This window comes from Podarcis cretensis (assembly GCF_951804945.1).
Source record: "Podarcis cretensis genome assembly, chromosome: 8".
NCBI lineage: Eukaryota > Metazoa > Chordata > Lepidosauria > Squamata > Lacertidae > Podarcis > Podarcis cretensis.
Window position 1 is genome coordinate 61,229,524 of NC_137177.1, and position 17,576 is coordinate 61,247,099.

Below are 17,576 nucleotides of genomic sequence, written 5' to 3' on the forward strand. Positions count from 1 at the left end.
CATATAGTCTTTATCTGTCACTCTTCCAGGGTGGGTACATCTTGTGTCTTCCAATACTTTGCAATAAGTATTCTTGCTGCCGTTGTTGCATACATAAAAAAGGTTCTTTTTTTGGCACCAATTGGCCGACCACGCCCAAGAGAAAGGCCTCTGGTTTCTTCAAGAAGGTATACTTCAATACCTTTTTCATTTCATTATAAATCATCTCCCAGAAAGCCTTAATCTTTGGGCACGTCCACCAAAGGTGAAAGAATGTACCTTCATTCTCTTTACATTTCCAACATTTGTTCTCGGGCAGATGATATATTTTTGCAAGCTTGACTGGTGTCATGTACCACCGGTAGATCATTTTCATAATATTCTCTCTTAAGGCATTGCATGCCGTAAATTTGCTACCGGTGGTCCACAACTGTTCCCAGTCCGCAAACATAATATTATGACCGAGATCTTGTGCCCATTTAATCATGGCTGATTTAACCGTTTCATCCTGAGTATTCCATTTTAACAGCAAGTTATACATTCTTGAAAGTACCTTAGTTTTGGGATCTAACAGTTCTGTTTCCAATTTTGATTTTTCCACCTGGAAGCCAATTTTTTTATCCAAATTGTAGGCCTCTCTTATTTGAAGATAATGAAGCCAGTCTCACACTTTATCTTTTAATTTCTCAAAACTCTGCAGTTTCAATTTGTCTCCTTCTTGTTCCAGTATTTCCCAATATTTCGGCCATTTGGCCTCCATATTGAGTCTTTTCAAAGCCTTTGCTTCCATTTAATTATCCTAATTGTCTATTTACCTGCAGTGTGGAAACAGCCCTTCCAGCAATACAGAGGTCATGAGACATGCATTACTCTCGTGTCTTTGTGATCATGAACCACTGTTCAAGGTTAGTCATAATTGCAGAAGTAACATTTTGGTACTGGTGTTTTAGGAAGTACATCTAACATAAGTTAACATCTCCTTTAAGGCAGATGGCCAGATGACTTGCTTTGAGGGCCTCCTGATAAATTATTAGTCCTACAATCAGGGAAAACACGAAATAGCATAGTTACACAACTAAAGGTGTAATTGAAGATACCAACAGTTGCCAATGTCTTTTGTGATTCCTACAACTTTTACACATCTGGCAGTCCAGCAAAAAAGAAGACCAAAGGATGTCTGCACATTTTATTTTGCTGAGTATTTAACTACAACATCTTCAATCCGAGGAAAATGATTGACCCATTTTTAGGTGCAGTAGTCACAATATGAATTCAACAGATACTAGGTTAGCCTAAGTATGATTCTACCAGGCTGTGAGTCAAACTCCAAGGGAGCATTGGAGAAAAAACTCAACTAAGGTCAACACTGCTGAAGCTTTAGGAAAGGTTTTCCCAGCTAGCAAGCACCCCTTGAGCTAGGACTTGCCTGATCTCACTCCCCCCCCCCAAAAAAAAAACCCCATTAGTCAAATACTAGCCACAATTTAAAGTATGTTAGTTTCCCATGGAGTTTAACATGGCTGTTTGTTTAGCCACTTCTGACCCACTAACTTTCAAGTTAAAACATACTTTGCTCTCTGGATTAGAGCCTGCAAACCCTGTGTTTATTGCTTTGGTCCCTGATGACAGCTCTTACAATGGGGATGTGTGGTCCTCCAGAAGTTGAACCCTAGCTACTAGTCAGTGGTCAGCAGTTGCAGTCCAACAACTGGCAAGCCACCCATGGTTTCAATGGTAAGACAGCCACAGCACTGACTTAGTTGCAAGAGACCTAGGACTACAAGCAGTAAAATCCTATTCTAAAAGCAGGACTTAACATGGAAATATCCCTGCTGCAAAACTTCCATTAGGTTCTTGGAAACCATCCAGGCTACACTGCTGGAATATTTCTCCAGCCATTTTAGTTCAGTCAGACTGTTTTTAGACAGCCTTAAGTTAATGCAGGGAGCAACACGGCACCTGCTGTTAGCTAGGAGCTTGCTGCGAATTAGATCACTGGTCCAGGTGTAAAAACAAACTACAACACTGGATGTCATAAGGTTGGTGTTAAAGGCGACACAATAGAGCCATGCAAGATCATGCAATGTGTGGAGAAAGTGGACAGGGGGAAGATTTTGTCTCCATCTCTTTACACTGGAATTCAGTGACCATCAATGAAGCTGAATGGTGGAAGATTCGGGACAGACAAAAGGTTGTACCTCTAGCTGTTGACGGCTTCACATGGTGCTCTGCTGGCTGGCTCTGATGGGAGGTGGAGTCCCAACTGCCCCAACACAGGGGTCCCCATCCCTCATTGAAGTAGAACTTTCAGCAGATGAGAAGACTACACTTTAGAAGCAAACTCCACTGGCTTCCATATGGGATCCTGTTCTCCAGTTAAGCCCTGGTCATCTATTTCTGAAACAATGTACAACCAGACCACAGAAAAGTACCCTACCACCACATCCTCCAACTTGGTCTGGTGACATCTGGGCTTAAATATGCTTTGGATCAGGGCACTCCAATAGATGATGGATGCAGCAAGAGAGCCAGTGTGGTGTAGTGGTTAAGAGCGGCGGACTTGTAATCTGGTGAACCGGGTTCGCTTCCCCGCTCCTCCACATGCAGCTGCTGGGTGACCTTGGGCTAGTCACACTTCTCTGAAGTCTCTCAGCTTCACTCACCTCACAGTGTGTTTGTTGTGGGGGAGGAAGGGAAAGGAGAATGGTAGCTGTTTTGAGACCCCTTAGGGTAGTGATAAAGCGGGATACCAAATCCAAACTCCTTTATATCTGAACTATGGGGCACAGCAAACATATAGCCCATGTATGGCACTCTTTTAGAGCAAGCACCATTGACCCTGAAATAATGCCAGCAAGCCTAAATAGAGAAATAACAAGTTTAATAGTACTTTTAAAAAAAAAAAGCCTATCTATGTAAACATAAGGAACCAAGGATATTCAGATCCAAGAATGAGAAAAGGTTGTTTATGGAGCCCATCAACTTCACTTAACGGTTGCTTTTCCGCAAAGAACTGTCAACTGGTTCTAAGGAAGGGGGGAAAGAAAAAAAGCATGGGCAATTGATGGAGCTCTCCAAACATCCCTCTGAACCACCAAAACTCCAGATTCTATGCAACGAATGCCTTACACAGAAGTATTTCTAAGAACTACTTGCATGGATTTTTCAGACCCGAGAAGGAACAGTGCAGATTGGCACAGCTGACAACGATGTTATGATGGACCCTGCCAGCCCCCCTGTGCGGAGAGAGCCATTTCCAAGGTTTATTTGTTCTGCACACTTACCACAAGGCTGTGGATATGCTGGACGGTGTCCTCATTCAATAATTCCACATTGACGTTCTGGAGATCATCGCCAGCCGAGCAGAGAGTCTGAACAAGAGCAGAGAGTTGCTGTTTGCAAGCCGCATGGGTCGTGCGCGTGCATCATTATGCATGTTATTGCTTCGTGTCACATAAAGAAAGTGGGCAGAGAAAAGTTCCTCTCCCTCTTTCCTAATGCTAGAACTCATGGTTATCCAATATAGCTGGATGGTAGGACTTACTCATGCAGCACAGAGTTGAACTATGGAAAACTCTCCCACAGGAAGAAGCAATGGCCACCAAACTGCATGGTTATAAAAGTTGATTAGACAAATTTGTGGCAGAGAGGGCTACTGGTGGCTACCTAGCCATGGTGGCTATGCTCTGCGCCTCCACAGCTGGAAGCAGCAATGAAAGGGGTTTGGGAGACGTCCTTAATTTTTGGATGTGTGTCTCAACCTGGATGCATTTATACTTGCAAATCAAAGATTCACAGCCCTCCCCGGCTGATACAGTACCTTCCCATCAGACAAAGGGATGTTGACAAAGGGAACTGAGCTTTCGTGGGGCATCGACATACTCCGGAGCGTCACCGCCTGTGTTCTCTCTGAGGCAGATGCACTTTTGGAGAGACCCCTTTGTGGAAATCTAGGCACCAGAAAGAGGTGGGGAAGGGTGGTGGAGGAGAGGGAAGGCGGTTCAGAAAAGGGCAAAACAACTGATTGAGGAGATGACGCAAGACCCCTATAAGGAGAGGGTCCAGACATTTGGCGATGTTTGAGGAGGTTAGTTTTAAGGAAAAGGTAAGACGAGCCATGATAGAGGTGCATGGAATCGCACACGGTGCATAGAAAGTGGACAGAGAGAATGTTTTCTTCCTCTCTCATGATACATTACAATTTAGCAATATCCAATGAAACTGAATGTTGGGGGATTTGGGACAGAGGAAAGGAAGTACCAGCTCAAACCTCTTCCTACACTGAGCTTATCAGGTAGACTGGAAGGGAACAAAGGCTTGATTATCTAGTTCTTCCCAAGGTGAGGGGAAGGGGGCATACCTAAACCTGGCAGGACAGCTTAAAGGTAAAGGGAGCCCTGACCATTAGGTCCAGTCGTGACCGACTCTGGGGTTGCGGCGCTCATCTCGCTTTACTGGCCGAGGGAGCCGGCGTACAGCTTCCAGGTCATGTGGCCAGCATGACTAAGCTGCTTCTGGCGAACCAGAGCAGCGCACGGAAATGCCGTTTACCTTCCCGCCGGAGCGGTACCTATTTATCTACTTGCACTTTGATGTGCTTTCGAACTGCTAGGTTGGCAGGAGGGCAGGACAGCTTACTTGATTGTATTAACCCCTTCATGCATTCATTGGACTTAGGTTGGCTGCATGAGTCTTGATTATCTCACAATATAAACAGCATGGCTTGCCTTTTAGAGCCCAACGAGATGCACTTGGAAGCAGACACTGGCCGCTCCCGCATCGAGGTCGATCGCTCAATGGTTCTTCCGTTTGGAGTGGCGTATGCAGACCTGATGGGACACAGGGGGCATTTACAGGATTTTAAGGTTGCAGCAGCAGTTCCTCCTGTGCCTGCTCCTGTGAGAATTCTCTATAAGGAGAGGTCAAATGGCAGACAGAATGATCACAAGGAGCGGAGCTGTTGCAGCTGCGGAGACTTACCCATGTAGTCCGTAGATCACTTCATGCTTCTCTTAGGTCATAACATTATAAAAACATCAAAAGTACAAAGTAATGCCACATTTTAAAGCAAAAACAATGATTAGGGGCGAAATTCTCTTAAACATCAAGATAAACCCAATTAAAAGATAAAATAGCCCATGCTTTTTTTCTGGGGGTACGCAGGGGTACGCATACCCCTAAACATTTTGTGAATCTTTGTACTTTTGTCCATTTACTGTATTTATTTTTCCCAATTTGAACAATAAAATGGTGATTATCTTGAATCAAAATGAGAGTACACCTAAACATTTTTTTGAAAAAAAGCACTGATCATAACTACTAGCAGATAAGAATAGCACATAATAACTAACTGATAATAATAATAATAATAATAATAATAATAATAATAATAGCAGATATTATCATTATTATTTATTTGCTTATTTATTACCTGCTCCTCACCCTAATAATAACTAATAGCACATAACAGCTACCAGCAGATTTAAAACACAGAAATGCAGCAGAGCCAAGAAGTCCTACCCACCTAATATGCAGGCAGATAGAGATGCCTGGAGAACCACATTCAGTTCCCAAGGCCTGAGGTTTCTCAGCCATGAGCTACGTGACTGAGGACATGGACAGGTGTTTTTTTAAAGCTTCCTAGTACAACCATGAAGGCTAGCAATCTGCTTTTTCTAAGACTATTCTCATAAGCAGCTTCATGATGCCTCTTTTTAAAACAGAAGGCATTGGCCATCAACAGCCATCACTTATAGGGAGCAGAAGCAGCTTCCAGCCAGTTAAAAGCTCCATTGATTTCATGCTTGCAGCCTCCCCCATCGAAATATGTAGAACTTGGTCTTTAGCTGGACAGCACCATATTTTACTGGGTGTTAGATATGGCACAGCAGTCAGCAAACTTTTTCAGCAGGGGGCTGGTCCACTGTCCCTCAGACCTTGTGGGGGGCCAGACTATATTTTGAAGGGGAAAAAATGAACGAATTCCTATGCCTCGCAAATAACCCAGAGATGCATTTTAAATAAAAGGACACATTCTACTGTAAAAACAGGCTGATTCCTGGACCATCCACAGGCCGGATTGAGAAGGCAATTGGGCCGGATCTGGCCCCTGGGCCTTAGTTTGCCTACCCATGGCATAGGCATAGGGTCTCTTGTGCCATAGGCAGAGCTGCTCCTTTGAAAGCCAACATACTTCGTTGCCTCACAAGAAGAACCAAAAACAATGCAGCAAGAATATAGGGTTACTCTTACCTGGACGGAGTCCCTTGCTTTCCCTTTACAGCAGAAGCCAAGGAAGCCAGAGAATTTGTTTTAAATGCCTGCAAGAGTGTTAAGCAGCAAAACAGGGCATTAGGCCACAAAGGTAGTCCAAGGAAAAATCAAAGTTGTTTAGCATTCCTAAAAGTCACCCGATTCTTCACTGTTTGGAACAGCAATCTAATTTTGCAGATTTATAGGCAATGGGAAATTGAATAATGTGGGACTTGTATGTCTGTTTCCTGCCACCAGTGAATAACCTGTGTGCCACACAAAGCATTTCCCAGCTCACATGCACTACCTCACACATAGAACGCTGCATAAGATCAGCATATACACCTTTTGTGTCCTGGTGCTAATGTCAGAATTCAGGGGGGCAAGGGATTTCAGGTAGAGCCTGCCCCCACCCCCAGCACCTGTCGGGATCTGATCTTGCCATGCACACAAAATTCTCACGCTGACTTCTGTTGATGCTGACTTTGCACAGAGAACCTTGGGGGAATGGGCCCTTTGCCAATCTTGGGGGCCACTGAACATTCAACCTCACCAGGATCACTCCATTTCCAGGGTTACAGAGACAAAGAACTCTCCAGGCCACACTGCTAAAGAGGGTAGCTTTGAATCAGCAAAAAAGTGTAGCGTGTCTTACATATTGGACCTGCAACAAAACAGTGAGAGTGCTCTCATGCAGGTTTCTAGACTGCGGAGCCCTTTCCCAGGATATTCCATTCCATTCCCAACCTCAGTTTTGTTCCCAGGACACTCAGCATTGCATGTGCATTTAGCGTACTCAGTCCTCGTTGAGCTATCTTCAGGTCGTTTCCCCATCTAAGGTTTTTTGGGGGTTTTTGGTACATCCACAAACCTCCAGGTTCCTCAGAGCCACCTAATGTCTCCCTCTTGTGCATGGATAGTACTGCTTTGGCTACAGGAGGATCCACACTTAAGAGAATGAATTTGCTATGAGCACATATGGGATACTTTCCCCCACTTACCTTTCGAGACAGTTTCCTGGCTGGGGCTCCACTCCCTTCTTCCTCTCCCTTGTATTCCACAATTGTCGTGACCTTAACTAGAAGGGGCAATTTGGTCAAGGGTTATTATAGGCATGTTATGCATGCATCTTACATCAGTCTCTCCAAAGCTATGGCAGGATACTTTGGCTTGGATCAAACTGTTAGGATTTTACGTAAGCCGATGCTGGCTAGTGTGATTAGTATAAATCACATGAGATGTCTGAGAAGAGTGTGGGAACGGGGACTTCCGGGTTGGCGCCTCCGGCAATGGCGGAATTCCTCTGATCGGGAGGAATTCGCTCCGTGGAAATTAGGGTCTGGCCGCCACGGCAAAGGCGGAAACCCACTAAAATCACAGGCGGGAGAAGCCTGTGAACGTGGGATTCGGCTGGCACCTTTTGCGCCTCTCCTACTCGCGGGGAGACCCGGTTTCGGGGATCCGGAGCGACGTGGGGTGAGCGGCGCAGTGCTTTGAATTGATTGCTTTTTTCACGGAGTGAAGCCGCATTGCTGTTGCCGGAGAGCACTGACTTTTTCCTGTGGACAATTTGATTCTAAACAACTACCCGTGAGTAGAATGGAAAATTGGATTCTTAAACGTCTTAATTTGGCACCGAAATGGGGAGGCTCTAAACAGGAAGTCCGCCTTCCCCTTTTGTAAATAGATTGAAGCAGAGAGATTGTAAGCTAAAGTCTTGGAAAGTCCTCTGTAAAGGATTAAACTTCCATCGGCTAAAATCATTAAACCCCCCTTGGAAGCAGGAGAAGAGGGGGGAAATTTTGGATTGCGTAAGCCTGCAGGAGAGAGGGAAGAAAGTCAAATTACCACCGCTTTGAACCTGGAAACGGGCTGCTAGCAAGACCGACGTTTTGGGAAAGTTCATTGTTGTTGACAGCTAGTTAAATAAGATAAATACATTGTTTCCATTGTCTCCTTCTGCGTTTAAAAAGGAGTAAAAGTAACTGAAAATTGAAACTAATGTTATTGCTTGAACTGTGCCTAAAAGGACTGATACAAATAGAAATTGTTTCCCTCTAGAGGGAGCCTTTGAAGCTGTTACAGGAGTTGATCTGGGGGGATTTCCAGCTGCAAGATAAAAAATTGTGAGAACCAGGGATTGACCTTGGATTGTTTAAGAATGTCGACAGAAGAAGCCTTAGTGACTGCATTTTGTAAGATAAGTGATTCATTGAAACAGCTCCACAAGAAGATGGATGTGATGACTATTAAAATTGACAATTTGGGTCAAAAAGTGACTAATTTTGGACAAAAAGTTAATATCTATACAGAAACTATTCAGGAATCGACACAGGAATCTATTTTGATATGGCAAACTGTGGAGAACGCGAGGGAGAAAGTTGTTGTTGCTGAACCTAAAGTAATACAAGTGGAGAGGGAGAGAGCCCCAGTCTTACAGAGGCAATTTGATGACTATAAGTTGTTGCCTTCTATGAGTGAATTCAGAGAAAGTCAGATTTTGAGGATTGGAGCCCTGCTTGGACTGGAGAAGGAAAGTTGGATAGATTCCCTCATGCAGGGATTTACTGACCTTTGGGACCTGGACCTGGGTCAGGAGGAGATTGGAGTTGTGGGGACCTTCAGATTTGGAGGAATTTTGAAACACGTCCTGAAATATCTTTTGGATTTTAGTTTTAACTACGGAGATTTGGCTGACCTGTCGAGAAGGAATAAAAACATTACTAGGTCGGGGCTTCCCCAAGATCTACTCTTCAGCATCAAAGGAAGGAAATTAAGAATAAGAATAAGAATAAGTAAGTATTATAGTATTAATGGAAAATAAGGTTAAAATAAGTTAAGACAAAAAATAGAGAAAGATGGAAAGGAATTGCTGAAACAATTAATAGAATTGGAATACAAAAACGGAGGTGAGAGGAGGTTGAGGAAACAAGGGAAAGAAGGATAAGACATTGAAATGGTATGATGTATGTTTTTAAACTGTTTTTGTTCTGTTTTGTTTAGTTTAATGTGTTAATGTTGCGTTGTGTATATTGTAAAGTATTGTTTTTTCTTTCTTTTTCTTTTTCTTTTTTTCTTTTCTTTTTCTTCTTTTTTTTGTAAGGTTTGAAAGTAATAAATATTATTTTAAAAAAGAGAGAGTGTGGGAATGGAAGACTGTCTTATCTCTTCCGTCTGAGAGTGTTATTGGACTATACTTTCGTTTTTGCTATATGCTTTCTGTTTCTGCCAGAGTTTGGAGAACACAGACGTGATTATGGATTCTCTGTATATATTGTGAATAAAACGTGGTTTGGATCTATGGATGCTTTTATCTTCTTGCTGTGTGATGCCAGAAGACTTGTGTGCACTTTTCATATGAGAAGTGTCGCAGAGGGGCACTCTGGAGTGAAGGGACATGCCATTCCAGAGACGTGCCTACTGGGAGACACTCGGAGGTACTGGGGGGTCTGCCGTCCCCCCAGGAGCGTGTGCCAACACAAACAGCATCAGGTTTTGCACACTCATGAACTTTCCTCTTCTTCTGTCCCACAGGGAAGAAAGAACACTCCCAAGGGCCCATGGAAATAAAAGGACTGCTCAGAGCATAATGCCATTCCAGAAATCTATGGTGTGACCACATCTGAAATTCTATGTACTGTTCTGGTCACCTCACCTCAAAAAGGATGTGGTGCAATCCGACTGTGAGGGGAAATGGCAGCACTGGGGTTTTTATTAGTTTAGGTAAAAGAGATGGCATGATAGAAGCTTATGAAATTATGAGTGGCATGGAGAAAGCAGATAAGGGGAAAAAATGGTCTCCTCTCATCACACTAGAAGTCGTGGACATCCTATTCAGCTGAATGTTGGAAGATTCGCAGAGGAAGATAAAAGAACGGACTTATTCATGCAGTTAAATTAAGGAACTCGATCCCACAGGAGGTAACGTGAATGGCTTTAAAAGAGGATTGGACAAATTCATGGAGGAGGGGGCTATTGAGGGCTATTAGCAATGAAAGCTACTATCCATGATGGCTATAGTCTGCTTTCATGGTAGGAGGCAGTAAATGCTTCTGAATACCAGTTATTGGAAACAACAGGAGGGAAAGTGTGCTCTTGTGTGGGGAGTCTGTTCCTACAGGCATCTAGTTTGCCACTGTGAGAAGAGGAGGCTGGAGTAGATGGGCCATTGGGCCTGATCCAGCAGGCTTCTTATGACCCCCCCCCCCCCCCGAACAACTGGTAAGCCAGATCTTCTGCATTTTGGGCCCCATATGTCTACTCCAAAGTTCAGCCCTGACAGCATCACTGCCATCGAACGTTGATCTGCTTGGCATGGAACAGCAAGTCAAACCATGGCCAAGCATGAACATTCTCAAACCATAGTTTAGCACGTCCCCAGAGAGGAGATTGCACCCAGTTTGTTTCTCCTCCATCTGAGAGCTAAGCTGTGGTTTGGCTTAGCATATCCTCCACATCCAGGTTCCTGGGTTTATTTTGCTCCAAACAAACCTTGGCTACTACTACTGTAGTTAGATAAACCACAAGCCCTGATCTGGAGGATATGCTAAGCCAAACCATGGTTTGGCACAGCTGTAGAGGGACTGAGAAACAGCAGCAGCAGCAGCAGCAGCAGCAGCAGCAGCAGCAGCAGCAGCAGCGATCTCCCTTGCGTGAAACTGGGCAACCCTCCCTCCAAGCAATGCTAAGCTTGGAAGGTCAGCTCACCTCGTTTGCTGTTGGTCCTCACTAGTCTGGGAGTTGGCATATCTGCTGCGCAGCAATCATTCTGTGGGCAGGAGGGAGAAAGAGGTGGTATTATCAGGCCAGAATCTCTGTTGTGAGTTTGGTTGCTGGATCCAAAGAGCTGGACACATGGATGAATGTCAGAAGAGGCAGGTGTCTGGGGCATGTGGAAATCACATATGAAAAATCTTCCCTCTGGAGCCTAGTCATCCCATGGGAAGTTGACTTATACTGAGACAGACCAATGGTCCATTTATCTCAGTATTGTCTGCACTGACTGACAGCAGTTCTCCAAGATACCAGGCAGGAGATTTTCCCCAGCCCTACCGAGAGATGCCAGGAATTGAATCTGAGACCTTCTGCATGCAAAACAAATGTTCTATCAATGATCTACTTAGAATCATAGAATTGTAGAGTTGGAAGGGATCCGGGGGGGGGGGTGTCATCTAATTCAACTCTCTGCAATGCAGAAATCAACACTCAGCCCCCCCATCCACTTTGAAACCATTCTGGACCTTGCTTAGCTTTGCAAATGTGCTAGCAGTTTTATTCCCCAAAGGGCCTGGGACAAATATCACAGGCCACCCAGAGCTTGCCAGAGCTTTGACAAATGGGGCTGGCTTCTACTCCAATCTGCCTCTCCCACCCACTATTTAAAACTGCTTTCTCACCGCTTCCAGTGGTGTCCGAACTTTTTAAAATGAGGGCCAGATTTGATGAAGTGAGGGGCCGTGACCTTTTTTTAAAGGATTGAAGTTGTTGAGCTTTTGTTAGGATTTTACTCCAAAGTTCTTGAGCTTTTTTTAGGGTTGAAGTTGTTGAGGGTTTTTTAGGATTGAAGTTTGTTCAGGTTTTTTTTTAGAATTTTACCCCAGGAAATAAACTGCCACAGGGGCCGGATTTAAACGACTGGTGGGGCAGATTAGGTCACCAAAACAGACTTTGGAGATGCCTGGCTTACACCTACGAAGTTCCAGTTACAGATAGGTAGCCGTGTTGGTCTGCCATAGTCAAAACAAAATAAAAAAATTCCTTCCAGTAGCACCTTAAAGACCAACTAAGTTAGTTCTTGGTATGAGCTTTCGTGTGCATGCACACTTCTTCAGATACACTGAGGGGCCATGCGGGTGCCCATTGCTGTGCCGCTGATCTGAAGGAACAGGTCATCACCGAATTTGAAGTTGTTGTGGGTAAGGACAAATTGGCAGAGTTTGGTAGCAAAGTCCGCTGTGGTTTTATCTGAAATGGTGTTCCTTATTTGTCCTTACCCACAACAACTTCAAATTCGGTGATGACCTGTTCCTTCAGATCAGCGGCACAGCAATGGGCACCCGCATGGCCCCACAGTGTGCCAACATCTTCATGGCGGATTTAGAACAACGTTTCCTAAACTCCTACCCACTCAAACCTCTCTTTTACCTGCGATACATTGACGATATTTTTATCATCTGGACACATGGTCAACAGACCCTGGACACCTTCCACCAGAAATTCAATGATTTTCACTCCACAATCAACCTAACAATGAATCAATCTATGCAAGAAATACATTTTTTGGACACTACTATAAAAATACAGGATGGGCGCATAGACACCACCTTATACCGTAAACCAACTGACCGACAAACATATCTACATGCCTCTAGCTACCATCCCAAACATACCAAACAGTCCATTGTATATAGCCAGGCACTACGTTACAGCCGCATCTGTTCCAATTCTACAGACAGAGACTCTCACCTAAGAGATCTACAGCAAACCTTTTTAGAACTAAAATACCCAGCAGATGAAGTTAGACAACAGATCAACAGAGCCAGACTGATACCCAGAGAGAACTTGCTGCAAGACAGACCCAAAAAAGAAAATAACAGAACACCTCTAGTCATCACATACAGCTCCCAAGTTAAAACAGTACAACGCATCATCAGAGATCTACAACCTCTCCTGGACAATGACAGTTCTCTTTCTCAAGCTCTGGGAGGAAGACCTTTCATTGCCTACAGACAGCCACCCAATCTTAAACAACTCCTAACCCACAATAATACTACAACCAGACTTAACACGGACACTGGCACCAGAGCCTGCAATAAACCCAGATGCCAACTTTGCTGCCACATACACCCGGACAACACCATTACTGGCCCCAACAACATCACACATACCATCTCGGGACTATTTAATTGCTCATCGTCTAACATTGTGTATGCCATCAAATGCCAACAGTGTCCTTCAGCTCTCTATATTGGACAAACAGGCCAAACCTTACGCCAAAGAATAAACGGACATAAATCTGACATCAGGAATCACAAGACAGAGAAACCAGTAGGAGAACACTTCAATCTCCCAGGACATTCTATACAAGATCTCAAAGTAGCTGTTCTATTACAAAGGAATTTCAGAAATAGACTGGAAAGAGAAGCTGCTGAATTGCAACTTATTACCAAACTTAAAACCATGGAGAGACCTGGTCTGAACAAAGACATTGGATTCTTATCTCATTATACATGACAAAGCCATTTTTCACCTTCTCACCCCTTGCTTTTTCCTGTAAGACCTATTACAGTCGTTAAGAGTCATCAACAGGCTCATCACAGCTATCTGCCAATCACCCAGTCCCACCACCCTTCTGAGTAATACGCCTCCCCACCTTCTCACTATATAGAAGGGTCTGGTGACTTCAGTTTCAGTGTATCTGAAGAAGTGTGCATGCACACGAAAGCTCATACCAAGAACTAACTTAGTTGGTCTTTAAGGTGCTACTGGAAGGAATTTTTTTATTTTGTTTTTACACCTACAAAGTAAGGCATTCTGGTAAGGTGACACAATCTACCACCTGCATTCTCCTGGGTCATATCATGCAGAATTCCTTGCTCTGAGAAAGGAATCCCTTTTATTAATGGGTGGACAAAAGGAGGAGGAGTGGGGGCAGTGCAATACTTTGCACTACTGTAGGCTTTGGGGCAGTTGCCCCAATCTGCCACAAAATGAGAGCAGCATTGCTCAAGAGACATAAGGATCTGTTACTGGTTTTTTTAAAAACAGCATTTCCGTGTTACTTGGCCATACTTACTGCCATGGCAGTGGCGATGACTGTGGCAGCGGCAGCTTCTTCTTCCTTAAGATCTGTGGTGCGGAGACAGGCAATTATACCAAGGCAGACAGTTGCCGATTAATCAAAGGGACTAGCTTCTTATCAATCACACATTCTTTATAAAATAAAGGTTGGAGCAAAATACGAACACAAGAAGAGCCTGCTGGATCAGGCCAATGGCCCATCTAGTCCAGCATCCTGTTCTCACAGCAGCCAATCAGATGCCTGTAAGTGGGACCCGAGCACAAGAGCACTCTTCCCTCCTATAGTTTCCAACAACTGGTATAAGGAAGCATTAATGCTTCTGACCATGGAAGCAGCGCATAGTTGTACTGGCTGGTAGCCATCAGTGGTCTTCTCCACAAATCTGCCTAATCTAAGTTGGTGGCTATCATGTGGGAGGGAGTTCCACAGTTTAACAACGTGCTGCATGAAAAAATACTCAGAAGTGGGAAGGGTAAAAGGAAGGTATTAAAATTGCACATAGTTAAGATATGGTGTTTGTTGATGACCACCAACTAAGGTGGCTTTACAAGGGAGTTAGACAAATTCATGGAGGAGAGGGGCCATCAACAGGTACAAGACAATGGCTTTATATTGCTTCCAATATCAGGGGCATTATGCCTCTGAATACAGCTGCTGGGGAGCACTATTGAGAAGAATGCAGTTGCACTGGGGAAGAATGCAATTGCACCTGGGTCTTGCTTTTGGGCTTTAGGCTTTTGGTTGGCCACTGTGAGCAGGGCTGGCTGATGCATAGGAGTTCTCAGGGGTACCAGGCTGAGAGTCTGGGGACTGAGAGTTGAGTCCAGGGAAGTCGGAGCGCCGCAATAGGCTCTTCTGCTGCGGGCGGGTCTATGCCAGGAGTTCAGGGATGACTGAGCCAGTGAGATGCTGAGGTGGCTGGCTGGCTCCGCCCTCCTGCACGCCTGGGACTGGGCAACCGGGGGGGGGGGGGTGCCGGGCAGATCTTTGCACCCCGGCGCCACATATGCTTAAGACATCCCTGACTGTGAGAACAGGATTCTGGACTCGATGGGCCACTGGTCTGGTCCAGCACATTCTTCTTATGTTTTATTAACAGGCTTATATCTGACATTGCACAGGAAGTCTTAAGTAACCAAAAAACTGTGTAGTTGTGAATTCAGCAGTTAAAATCTGTGTGGTTATAAAGGCTCAGTCACGATTCAAAATGGCAAGCAATCTTATCCAAACATAAATAAAAACCGGCTCCTTGATCTCAGGATCCATCAAGCAAAATTTGGTTGGGTGTCCGAATGTGCAACAAACAAACCAAGAAACCACTTTTCAAAATATATATTAGATGATGGGGGCCAAATGCAGCCTTCCAGGTCTCTATCCCTGGCACTCAGGACTCTCCCTAGGCCACACTGCCCTTGCTTTGCACCCTCCTTGTACTCTGATCGTGCTTCCTGCTTGCCTGGGTGGAGGGCAGAGATGGCTGTGTGAGTGTGTGCAGAAACTAGCCTACTTTGCAAAGGTAAAATTGACATTAGTGGCTACCTATTTTAGAGTGGTTTAACAGTCCATCCTTCTTCCAATGGAACTCTGGCAATTGTAGTTCTGAGAGGGAAATAGGCATCTCCTACCAACTCTGAGCAGCCTAAGCCAACCACAGTTCCCAGAGTTCTTTAGAGGAAGCCCTGACTATCTAAAGTGGTGCGATACTGCTTTAACTGTATAGTACAGATGGGGACTTAGTTGGGAGCAAGCCCCATTGAGAAAGCGGCTGAGCAAAGTTATGACTGGTGCCACGAGGACCTATCTGCATGATAATTCACTTAACACAATTCTAACCACGTCTACTCAGAAGTATATCTGTCTGAATTCAACAAGTGTTACTCCCAGCAGGTAAGTGGGGTTGGGATAGCAGCCTCACCAATCAAGTCCTCCCTCCTCATTTTTCTCATGACCACCGGCATGGCCAGCAGCTCCACCTGGAATGCCTTCTCAGCTGTCTGCAGAAGCGAAGCCAGCTCTTTCTTCAAATCTCGCAGGTTTTCCTTTGCTTGGAGGAAGGGAGAAGGACAGAGGAAGCTGCCTTATGCTGAATCAGTCCATTCATCTATCTACCTCAGTATTGTCTACACTGACTGGCAGCAGCTCTCCAGGCTGTGTTCTCTCCCCCAGGTCTTCCTGCAGATGTCAGAGGTTGGACCTGGGACATTTTGCATGCAACAAAGATGCTCTAACCACTGGACAATCTGGTCCTTGGCAGAAACACAGCACTGCAAGACCCTGAAATGAATAATCAAGTGAAGCAGCTAGAATTGAGGCATTTCTGTCCTTTGGGGGACAAAAGTGCCAGTACATTTGCAAAGCTAAGCAAGGTCCAGAATGGTATGGATGTGGACTGAGCGTTGAGACTCATGCATTGCAGGGGTTGGACTAGATGACCCTTGGAGGTCCCTTTCAAGTCTACAGTTCTATGATTCTATTCTTCTAAGCCCCACTCCTTGCTTTTCACTCCACTTCTCCAAGATTCATTTATTTATGCACCACCTTTTCCTCCACGGAGCTCAAGGTAGTTTATACATGGTTCTCCCCCTTCTCACTTAATCCCCACAACATCCCTGAATGGTACATTAGGCTGAAAGGCAGTGATTGAGCAGGGCTTTGAACCCTGGTATCTCCCAGGTCCTGCCCCAGCCTTTCTCAACCTTGGGTCCCCAGATGTTGTTGGACTACAACTCCCATCATCCCTGACCACTGGGCCCTGCTAGCTAGGGATGATGGGAGTTGTAGTCCAACGAAATCCGTGTACCCAAGGTTGAGAAAGGCGGCTCTTACCGCTACGCCAGGCTGGCTCACATTTCCTCACTCAGACCACCCGCTTTGCCCGCCCCATCCCGAGGCCTCACCCTGGTGCTGGAAATCCCGCAGAAAGAGACTGATGCGCTGGTCCCTCTGCTCCTTGCTCAAGAGGCTCCGATCTGACTCCACGCCGGAGTCCGCGCTGCGCTTCTTCGCCTCGTTCAGGTGTTTCCTTAGCGCCATGTCTCGCTCCCAGCTCACAAATCGGGAAAGCCCAGAAAGGAGAAAGCATCTCTCTCTGTGTGGATTTATTGCAGTTCCCCGCCCTGGCTGTGGACACGCCCACTTAGGACCCTGGAGAAGGGGGGAGGGCGCTGATTGCAGGTGCAAGGCATGCTCTTTCCCTGCGGAAGCCAAATCTAGCGCTGGGGATGGACGGATCAGCTGCAGGGAGCTGTTCCTTTGTGGTGCATTTAGCTCTCCCAGTTTATTGAAAGAAGGGGTGTTTTCACAACACTTGGCTTAAAAAAAAGTGGGAGGCTTAATTCCTGGATTAGTTTTCCTGCATTAATGTCTACTTTTTCCTAGATATCTCAGCATGGTGGTGCAGTGATAGATTTCACCTGCTGAATTTCAGTTGTTAAAAGGCACTGGAGTAGATATTGTTGAATGTGAAAAAATGGCTGTATTCAGTTGGAATAACTGTGTTTAGGGTCACAACCCTGGGGTAGTTTTGCCAGTGTCTAATTTTTTT

General features: G+C 45.1%; 1 protein-coding gene across 1 annotated transcript; it reads right to left on the minus strand.

The window, feature by feature from the left end:
- Positions 1 to 2,842: 2,842 nt before the first annotated feature.
- On the minus strand, positions 2,843 to 17,141 carry LOC307222654 (borealin-2-like). Its single transcript, XM_079988076.1, has 10 exons — positions 16,930 to 17,141; positions 15,948 to 16,076; positions 14,027 to 14,079; positions 10,939 to 10,999; positions 7,233 to 7,309; positions 6,232 to 6,299; positions 4,707 to 4,808; positions 3,800 to 3,929; positions 3,264 to 3,350; positions 2,843 to 3,005 (listed from the first exon to the last, which is right to left on the minus strand). Exons 1-10 carry the CDS (start codon positions 17,063 to 17,065, stop codon positions 2,964 to 2,966), a joined length of 885 nt encoding a protein of 294 aa, XP_079844202.1. The 5' UTR covers positions 17,066 to 17,141; the 3' UTR covers positions 2,843 to 2,963.
- Between the last annotated feature and the right edge of the window lie 435 nt (positions 17,142 to 17,576).

Coding starts and splice junctions, on each gene's coding strand:
- LOC307222654 (XM_079988076.1), bottom strand. CDS start 17,065: ATGGCGCTAAGGAAACACCTGAACGAGGCGAAGAAGCGCAGCGCGGAC. Junction 6,300..7,232: donor CCAGGAAACTGTCTCGAAAG/GTAAGTGGGGGA, acceptor ACACTCTTGCAG/GCATTTAAAACAAATTCTCT. Junction 3,351..3,799: donor TCCCTTTGTCTGATGGGAAG/GTACTGTATCAG, acceptor GCTCTTGTTCAG/ACTCTCTGCTCGGCTGGCGA.